Here is a 9,734-nt window from a genome sequence, read left to right on the forward strand (position 1 = left end):
AGCGGCTACTACGCTACATCAAGGGGACGGTGGATCACGGGATCGTTTTCCCCAAGACCAGCGGAAGTAGGCTGCAGCTCACTGTCTTCAGCGATACAGACATGGCGGGGGACATCGACGGACGGCGGAGCACCTCTGGCGTGCTCGTCTTTCTCGGGTCGGCTCTAATTTCATGGCTGTCGCTGAAACAAAAGGTGGTGGCGCTATCTACGTGCGAGGCAGAGTACATAGCGGCGGCCACAGTGGCGTGCCAAGTTGTGTGGCTGCGCCGGCTGTTGGGTGAGCTGGCCGGTGAGGAAGCTCACCCACCAGCACTGATGGTGGACAACCAGCCCGCCATCGCCATCGCGAAGAATCTGGTTCTGCACGACCGGAGTAAACACATCGACATAAAGTTCCACTTCCTCAGGGATTGTGTTGATGAAGGGTAGATCGTCATCGAGTTCGTCGAAACTGGTCGACAACTCGCGGACGTCCTCACCAAGCCGCTCGGACGTCTTCGACTCTCGGAGCTGAAGGAGATGATCGGCATGGAGGGGCTACAAGGGTTAGCAGTAGGATTAGGGGAAGATTGTTAGATAATCCATTGTTACCTTGTGTGAACATAGCAAGGGAAGGCGGCGCCGGAAAGGCCCCCTGCTGTGATACTGTAGCCGCTGCAGGTGCAGGTGCCGCACGGCTCACCTACAGCACTGTAGGCACATGCAGTGGCCGACACAGAGTCAGCCCTGTATGTTATCTAGTTTCTGTTTCAGCATGGCAGCTTTACTAGGACTAGAAGGATAGAGTTGTATAAATAGGATACCACAGCAACTCATTAAAGAGAGTTCAGATTTGCCATCTCGCAGACAGGGCTTCGACCAACGCTGGTGTCTTGTATTGTGTGTGCATGCTCTGTTCTTCCTTCTTCTTCAAGCTTTGGTCATAGTGTGTGGGGACGGACAACGTCTGTTCGTGGTCGGCACGGCTAGTGGGTGCTCAGCAACACTAGCGGGTGCTCGGCAAGACCGGTGAGTGGTTCACTCACCTGAGCCGGTGATCCAGTGGGCCAACATTCTTTATGATGAAGCAGTGGAGGAGACCATCTCTTCTTGCACTGAGTTTGCAAGGTCGTGCTGGAACATGGTTGGGTATATCCCCCAGCATCTAGAACCGTTTCAAGTTCTACATATTTTTCAGAAGGTTGTCCCCTTGTTCATAGAAGTCATCATCATTCTTTGCTTGAGTATCTGGACGACAAGAAACAATATAATCTTTTCTGGGAGAGGCAGCTACAACAGAAAGGTGTAAGCAAATCTTCAAAAATGTCTTCGGCCTGGTTATACTACGCTCAAAAAAGAGATATCTCTCCGAAGTATTAGCACATGACTAGAGCAAAGATTGTAATTAAACTGATCATTTTAGTTTCTTTCTTTGTCTCTTAATTTCCCTCCTCGCTTTCCTCTCGCTTGTAGTTATGTTTTACTTTTTTCAATAAATTTTAGTAGGGCGCATGCCCCTCCTGATTCTAAAAAAAGATTTAAACATCACTAGACATATTATGTGATACCGGCTCCATAAAAATGGGAGCGAAGCGAGTAGAAGCATCGGTGCCCGTTTATTGAAAAATACAAAAGAGAGTAGAGTGTGAGAAAGACACGGTACATAAGCGTCTACGCTATGACTCTTTTATTGTCTTGGCTCTAGGAATCAAAACCCACAATGCAGCATACATGAGTGATGCCAGTTTTTTTTTTTTTTTTTTTTTTTTTTTTTTTTTGCATATGGGGCCTAGAATTTTTAGGCATCACTTCCACGCTGTGGAAGGCCTCGCAAAAGAAAAGGAATGCCTAAGGCAGCCCTGCTTATTGATAGCTACAGACACACATGGGACAAAAGTATAATCGCCTCAACTAAAACAAATGACAAAAACATATTATTTTTCATTATGAGTTTTTCGAGGGATCAAAGAGCGAGTGCTCCTACTAGCTGTCTATAGCTTGATCGGCACTATAGTATTGTTTGAACCCGTTTCAAATTTCAACTCAAATGGATACAGATTGCTCTACTGACTAGCGGAAGGCTAGTAGCCAGTTAATAGGGTTTCGTGTACACGGTGATGTTCCTCCAGCGCGACTCCACGAGCGGCGACACGTCGTGATGCCCCATGTACACCCCGAACTTGAAGTAGTGCAACGCGCTGGGCCTGACGTTGGCGGCCAGCCTGGGCGCGCCGTCGACGTACACGGCGACCGTCGACGCGCCGACGTCGTGCACTACGTTGAGGCGGAACCAGCGGTCATAGATGCCGTCCTCCACCACCTGCCGGTCGTAGTACCGCAGCGTGCCGTTGTAGACCCACAGCATCAGCGTCGTGGCGTGCGCGCCGCCGTCCTCGTTGTGGATCTGCATCACCGACGCGCCGGAGGTCCCTGCCGGCACGTAGCCGTAGCCCTCGAACTGCCACAGCCCCGACGAGTAGTCGTGGCACTGTGTGGTGCGTGCAAACACACGTATATATATATGCATCATGGAGATTGGAGAAGGAACAGATGAAGTGGTAGCTCATGGTTGCTTGGGTGCTTACGGTGAGGCGAACTTCGGTGCGGGGCTTGGTGCCGGTGACAGTGTTGAAGGGCTTATCGCTGGCGTAGACCAAGAAGGTGCGCACGCCGGTGACATTGTCGTAGCTGTAGCGCTGGTTCTCCGGCACATCGTAGGGGCTCTGCACCACGAAGTTGCCCTCCGCGAGCTCCACCTGGATGAACCCGGCAGTGAGGTTGCGGCCATTGATGGCCGAGGCGGAGGACGCCAAGGCGAGGACCATGGAGAGGACTAATAGTACTGGCTCCGTGCGCGTTGCTTCGCCACCGTTGAGAGCGCGGTGGAAGAAGGAGGCTGCCATGATCGATGAGAGGACCTCGATCGTTATATGTGCGATTATGGATGCAATGCAAGAGTGTGCCTGGCTATATGTGGGATTATATCGGTGGTGATGTCCAAGCAAGAAGGGATTGTCACCTTCATCACCTTGTGTTGGAAGTTTGGCATTGCTTGGTGGCCTCTAGCAAAACCGGGTGTTTGTTTCCATATCGTCAATAATCCTGGCTTCATGGTGCGCGTCAGCGCGTGTATTGTCAGTTTGTAAAGCAACGGCTAAAGAAAGGGCCGGCCGGCCGGCCGCGGCAACCACTACTCGGTTTGATAATGGAAATGGAATCTAGTCTCACATGTGAAATGAAGCACTGTTGAAAAATTAGGCCTTTGCAAAATTATATTTCGAATATAAATTATGATAGATATAGTATATATCTCGGATTCTAGTCCTATTAAATAAAGTATGCTCTTCTCACAAATTAGCACATACATAACAAAAAGTAGTGCTAAATATAATGGTTAGAAAATTAAACCTTTGAGCAAGACCGGTGCGTTAAGATGAAGGTAAACTCGATGTCGGCCTCGCCGGTCGATGCTGCCATAGGAACTTTCTATCCAAGATCAAAGCCTCCTGAATTCCGAGGTGGTGATGTCTCTCCTTCAGTTTTAATACTATGGGCGTGTTTAGTTGCTCGTCTCGCACGTCGCCACATCACAGCAATAGCTCGCCATAAAAAACAGAAGCACTGAAACAGTAGCTGAGTCATGCCAATCCCCATGGCGTGACCATGCTTCACCTGTAGCCATGCTTGTGTCTGTTGCTTAATACAGCAGCGTTTTGATTTTTTGTGTTTATCGATCTAAAATAAAGGATTTATGTATCTCTAAATTATTTCAAATTCTTTATGTATACGATAGAAAATAAACACAACCCATTTCTACTGGCGGCATCCTTAAGAGAACTACAAGTGTAAATATATGATTTTTACTAGCAATAAACTTAAGAATACCGCTAGTAAATATATATTTACAATGGTGGTATATAGTCATGGGCTCACGGTTTAATTTCTATTGGCATCTATACATTTTATAAAACCACTAGTGAAAAAAATAGCAACAAAAAAAATGGGCTTCTATACTAGTGAACAATTGTTGCCAGAAAGCACTACTGGAAACTCGAATTGTTCCGTGGGTGACGAATTTTTCTGTGTGTTTTTTTTTGGTACGCACAGAAAAAGGTGGGTTTCAAAATATCCCGACAGAAAAATACGAAAACCCACATAATAATTATATGATTTTTCTGTGCGTGACAATACATACGGAAAAATCAGCACCCATAGAAAAATTAAACTTATTCTGCCGGTTCTTTAAAAACGCACAGAAAAAATATATACACGCACAGAAAAAAATATTATTATTCTGTCGGTTATTTTAAAACGCACAGAAAAAAGTAACACACGCACGGAAAAAACGAAGAAGTCCTAACCCTAACCCGCCGCGGACTCGCCCGCTCGGCTCCTCACGCACGCACGCTCCCTCTCTCCCCTTCTTCTTCCCGCCGCACCCTCCCCTCCCCTCCATAGCCCCCCACACTCCCCTCCCCTCCTCCCACACCTGCACCCGCCCATCCTCCGCCGGATCCCGCCCCTCCCCTCCCTCCCCTTCTTCTTCCCGCCGCACCCTCCCCTCCCCAGCCCCCCCACACTCCCCTCCCCTCCTCCTGCACCCGCCCATCCTCCGCCGGATCCCGCCCCTCCCCTCCCTCCCCTTCTTCCTCGGCGCGGACGGTGCCGCCCCCTCCCTCTCCCCCCTCCCCTACCTTCTTCCCGAGATCCGGCGCGGCCGGCGTTCCCCGGCGTGGCCCCTCCCCTCCCGCTCCCCACCGGCGAGATCCAGCGGCCGGTGCCGCCCCCTCCCTCTCTCCCCCCTACCCTACCTTCTTCCCCGGCGCGGTCCCTCCCCTCCCGCTCCCCACCGGCGAGATCCGGCGACCAATGCCGCCCCCTCCCTCTCCCCCCCTCCCCTACCTTCTTCCCTGGCACGGCCCCTCCCCTCCCGCCCCCCACCGGCGAGATCCGGCGTGGCTGGTGCCGCCCCCCTCCCTCTCCCCCCCCCTCCCCTACCTTCTTCCCCGGCGCGGCCCCTCCCCTCCCGCTCTCCACCGGCGAGATCCAGCGGCCGGTGCCGCCCCCTCCCTCTCCCCCCTCCCCTACCTTCTTCCCCGGCCATTTGGTTATGTGTATTCAGAACAGATCTGATCTAATCCCATGTGTATGTTGTAGGATGTGGATTGAATTTTGTTAATATAACTAGTACTGATTTTTTTACCAGAGCAATACATGTTGAAAAATCTGATCTAATCCCGTGTGTATGCTTAAGCATGTCACTGCTGTTCTGTGGTTCTGTGTGAAATAATTTCTGTAACTTAGGAAATGATGAACTCATTGGTCAGAGGATAATCCTTGTTGTTTCTCAGTAGATGGCATTGTGTGTAAATCAAACTGGCTTGTGAATTGAGAGTTAATCTCTGTTCTTTGATTGAATGAACTTAGTCTTAGTTTGGTCATTATCATATAGTTCTTTCCTTATTACAGTTTTGTCTAGTTCCTTTAACCTGATTATAGTGCAATATCTATCTGATTTAATTGATGTTATTAATTTATATTCATGGGTTCACAATCTTTTTGGTAGTTAGCACAGGATATTGTCAGAGATAAAAGGTACTAAGCTGTCTCCACTTTGCTAAAGCACAGTTGTTTCTAAGTTTATTGATGGATTAAATTTACTTTGACATTACTAAAGCACACTCCTTATTTTTTTTGTATGCCATTGTTGATAAAAAAACAGACATACCCTGTTATGCTTAAGGAAGATGAAAGTGACATGTAAGATTACTCTGTGCACTTCATTTTTGCTCTTAGTTGATGTTCATGCTGTTTTGTCTTCTCTATTTTAAGTGCCTACTAGGTGCAATATTAAATTATTTTTGTAGTCAACAATCTATAGGCAACAGATAGAGCACACTATGTGATTGTAGTCAACAAAGATGGTATTGGTGAACCCAGCCAGACATACTAGGCATTCAGGGAATTTGCCAATCTGAGATGACACAAATGATTTAAGTGAATAGCTCTATCTTAAGTTGGTAGTTACTATCAGACACTATCTTGAGTTGGTAGCATCTGAATTGCCCACTGGTGTTGCAGCCAGATTACCCCAGGAGTCTTCTGCGGCAGATTACTCCATGTGTCTGATTCTTTTGGGACTTTTAGATGCTCATCAGACTCCATCTTATCTTTCTCACCCCAACTGGATCTTGCATTAGACTTGGCATTTGGTCTTCCAATTCCATCTCCAGCATTCCAAGCAAAGCCTCCCCAATCAGTGGAATTGTCCTGCACCTTAGCATGCACTTCCCATGAATTATCTTTATTTGTTGGCTTTGCAGCCGCTCCACCTCCACTACTCCAGCCTCCCCAATCAGTGGAATTGTCCGGCTCCTTAGCATGCACTTCCCATGAATTATCTTGATCTGCTGGCTTTGCAATAGCTCCAACTCCACTACCCCAGCCTCCCCAGTCACCAGAATCATTCGCAACACTAGCATTTTGTTCCCAACTTGAGTTCATTGTTGTGCCATTTTCCCATGAGCTGCCTTTTCTGAATATTTTGCTCTCCAACTTAAGTATTATACAACACCTCAGAATATCTAATTAACCCAATCAAACTAGAATAGACACTGATCCTAAACAAGGCAAGATCTACCAATCCCTAGAAGTCCTTGGGTGGGGAATAAATGTCCCTGTGGTGTTGCTGCAGTCAAAACTACTGACTTAACCATTAATATTAAAACATGCTTGGTTGACAAACCTACACAACTTTGATAAATATGATGGTATACAATTACTTGAGATATTTGACATGCAAGGTAGCTGATGCTAAAGTTACCCTTCTGTGCAGAATCCAGCTTGGACAACCAGCTACTGTTAAAGTTGCAGCCAACTTGATTAGGTTGCTAGCTTATTAGAACAAGGTATGTTCCATAGCATTCCAGCACAAACTGTTAAAACATTCTTTTACTTTCCTCATTGATAAGCACCTGGTGTCAGAATTTGATGTTAAACTCTTGTTGAACTACAAAATGAATGTTTGTTATTAATATCCAGAACATGTTGCAAGCTGGCATGATTGTTGGAGGATGGGATAAGTATGAGGGAGGCCAAATTTTCTCGGTCCCTCTTGGTGGAATGATCTTGAAGCAACCATTTGCAATTGGAGGTATAATTTTGCCCATAAAATTGTATTGTTCCCTTCTTCCAAGTCAGTATTTCAATGCTACTTCCATTATTCTCTTTGCTGTGACATACCTTTTGTGCTATGGATAGTGATCTAGTAATTAAATCACTTACTGTTTGAGTTGTACATGATCTCTGAGTGTTCATACTCTAAATCTTGTTATGAAAAAAACTTGCTTTGCTTGAGAAATATTGTTTCTGACACTTGTTATGTTATCTCTGAATTGCAGGTTCAGGTTCCAGTTACCTTTATGCCCTTCTTGATCATGAATGGAAAGAGGGAATGAGCCAGGAAGAGGCAGAGGTATGTCGCTAAGTTTCTTCTTACTTAGATCCTAGAATTGAGATACTCTCTAGTGTAGTAGTATGACTGAAGGTTATTATAATTGTGTAAAGCGAATAGAGTACAACTAGCCTCAATGTTCCTAATATGTTTCTATTGTTTATATATACAGAAATTTGTGGTGAAGGTAGTTTCCCTTGCTATGGCCCATGATGGTGCTAGTGGAGGGGTTGTCTGTATAGTTACTGTAAGTTCTCTCTATTTTTGTGTAAATTTTCATGCTCAGTTCCCTCCAGAAACTGAAATGTAGCAATTACCTGAACTAGTTGGGTGTCATGGATTGTCTTATGTTGGTTTTGGCACTTATATCTAGCATGATGCTTTTGATAGCTTTCGGAGTGAAACTCAATCAGCTGTAACTGAAAATCATAACTTTTGATCATTTAACTTCTTGTGTGGTGCTGTACATTCTTCTATCAATTAATAAAATGGATTGTAGTTTCAAAAAAATGATTGTACCAAAATGAATTAGAACAAAGGTACAAGATCAATTGGAATGCGCCTTATCTCAATGTTACTGGACTCTATGCTGTTTACTCTTCTGTTACTTGATTCATTCACTTGCTTACCACATCCACTCAGTGAATTCTATCTATTTGCTCAGTTTTCATTTTCTTGAGGTTTACCTTGTAAAAAATTATGTTCAGTCTCCAAGAATGCAGTGACCTGCAATCTGTGTTTGTGTTTTGCCTATACTTATCTCTTACTGTCATTTTCTATGCTTGTGTTCTCTTGGCTTAAACCTTTTTTTAGTTCAAAATAAACTCAATTTGGTTGCACTGCAGATAAATGCCGATGGCGTGAAGAGGAACTTTTATCCTAGCGACAAGCTACCCCTGTGGCACGACGAGCTGGAGCCCCATAACTCTTTGCTTGATATTCTTGCTGCTGGGAACCCTGATCCCATGGTGCAGTGAATTTGCCCTCCACTTACTTTGTGAACTTTTCACTGGTTGAACAAGAAAAAATAGTTTGGTTTCTTTTTCGATATCCATATTTGTGAATTCATTGTAGTATTATTGTTGAACATGTAGATGACCAGATATCATATCTGTATATATATGATATATGTGCTGATAGATCAGACTGATTCTATTTTTGACATAAGTGTTGACTCCATTCATGATGAACTACTGATTTGTGTATTATTTGAATGAAATCTTGTTGGTCATGCACATAAATTACTGTATGGAAATTATATATTTTAATATGTTGTTGCTACTGTTTTAAAATATTTTTTTGTGTTTAACTCTTTTTTCCTGCAAGGCTAGCTACACAGAAATATTTTTTTAATCTGAGCAAAATGAATTTTTCTGTGAATTCACCTAGACCGACAGAAAAAACATGTGTTTTCTGTGCGTTTATTTCTTTTTTCTGTGTGGATTAACACATAGAAAAATTAGTTTTAATCTGGACGAACATAATTTTCTGTGCGTGTGAGACCCACAGAAAAATTATTTCTGACGGTGAACTCACAGAAAAATTTGATTTTTCTATCATTATATTTCTGTGGGTATTTTTCTGAGGGTACACCGTCAGAAAAATATTTTTCTGACGGTATTAGCATTTTTCTGTGTGTTTTCGCACACACAGGAAAAAGCGAGATTCCAGTAGTGAAAATGCTTATAAATATCGGCTCTCCACCAGGGAAATAAAATAAGAGGAATCCAGCCAATGCAATTTGTTTCTCTCCTTCTAGGTAGTTAGCTGCTTAAATGTCGCAAAAATTAAAAATTAGTTATTTGTTGCCGTTCCAAGATAGCTTCTCATTTTTCTTCAACAACAGTGGAAGAACATTTTTGGGCAGCATTGAGGCCTCACATAGTTGGTGTCAGTTTGCATGCCAAAGTAATAATTATACTATTATATATTGTTTTTTAGGACTATACTATTATAACAGACTTGTCTGCTTGGTGTTTATTAGTCACCACGTTCGAAATGATAAGACGTTTTGAATTTAATAGATACATTACTTTTATTATGTATATAGACAATAGTGCATAGAAAAAGCTATGCATCTAGAAAATGCAAGATGTAACACCCTAAAATTTCTCCTTTTGAAATAGAGTTAAATTGATTTAAAAACTTTTTTTTTGTGCTCATGAGACTATAGTAAAATCATAATTTTTATTAAGTTAAAATTTATCATAAGGTTTAGCAACATTATTGTGCATACATGCTGATGCATTTGTATTTTTGTAATGTGTGGTTTTAACAAAAACACAAAATGATTCAAACTG

General features: G+C 43.8%; 2 protein-coding genes across 2 annotated transcripts; one reads left to right on the forward strand and one right to left on the reverse strand.

The window, feature by feature from the left end:
- Window positions 1-2,073: 2,073 nt before the first annotated feature.
- LOC136503833 (citrate-binding protein-like) lies at window positions 2,074-2,884 on the reverse strand. Its single transcript, XM_066498784.1, has 2 exons — window positions 2,567-2,884; window positions 2,074-2,469 (listed from the first exon to the last, which is right to left on the reverse strand). Exons 1-2 carry the CDS (start codon window positions 2,882-2,884, stop codon window positions 2,074-2,076), a joined length of 714 nt encoding a protein of 237 aa, XP_066354881.1.
- A 4,052-nt stretch (window positions 2,885-6,936) lies between these two features.
- On the forward strand, window positions 6,937-8,528 carry LOC136506060 (proteasome subunit beta type-6-like). Its single transcript, XM_066501184.1, has 4 exons — window positions 6,937-7,134; window positions 7,382-7,455; window positions 7,607-7,681; window positions 8,280-8,528. Exons 1-4 carry the CDS (start codon window positions 7,002-7,004, stop codon window positions 8,409-8,411), a joined length of 414 nt encoding a protein of 137 aa, XP_066357281.1. The 5' UTR covers window positions 6,937-7,001; the 3' UTR covers window positions 8,412-8,528.
- Window positions 8,529-9,734: the final 1,206 nt, after the last annotated feature.

This window comes from Miscanthus floridulus, chromosome 14, assembly GCF_019320115.1.
Source record: "Miscanthus floridulus cultivar M001 chromosome 14, ASM1932011v1, whole genome shotgun sequence".
Taxonomy (NCBI): domain Eukaryota; kingdom Viridiplantae; phylum Streptophyta; class Magnoliopsida; order Poales; family Poaceae; genus Miscanthus; species Miscanthus floridulus.

What these genes read in the sequence shown, in the direction of transcription:
- LOC136503833 (XM_066498784.1), bottom strand. Translation starts at nt 2,884, where the DNA reads ATGGCAGCCTCCTTCTTCCACCGCGCTCTCAACGGTGGCGAAGCAACG. An exon ending in GCACCGAAGTTCGCCTCACC is followed by an intron (nt 2,470 to 2,566) that starts GTAAGCACCCAA and finishes CGCACCACACAG; the next exon opens with TGCCACGACTACTCGTCGGG.
- LOC136506060 (XM_066501184.1), top strand. Translation starts at nt 7,002, where the DNA reads ATGTTTGTTATTAATATCCAGAACATGTTGCAAGCTGGCATGATTGTT. An exon ending in GCAACCATTTGCAATTGGAG is followed by an intron (nt 7,135 to 7,381) that starts GTATAATTTTGC and finishes TCTGAATTGCAG; the next exon opens with GTTCAGGTTCCAGTTACCTT. An exon ending in TGAGCCAGGAAGAGGCAGAG is followed by an intron (nt 7,456 to 7,606) that starts GTATGTCGCTAA and finishes TTATATATACAG; the next exon opens with AAATTTGTGGTGAAGGTAGT.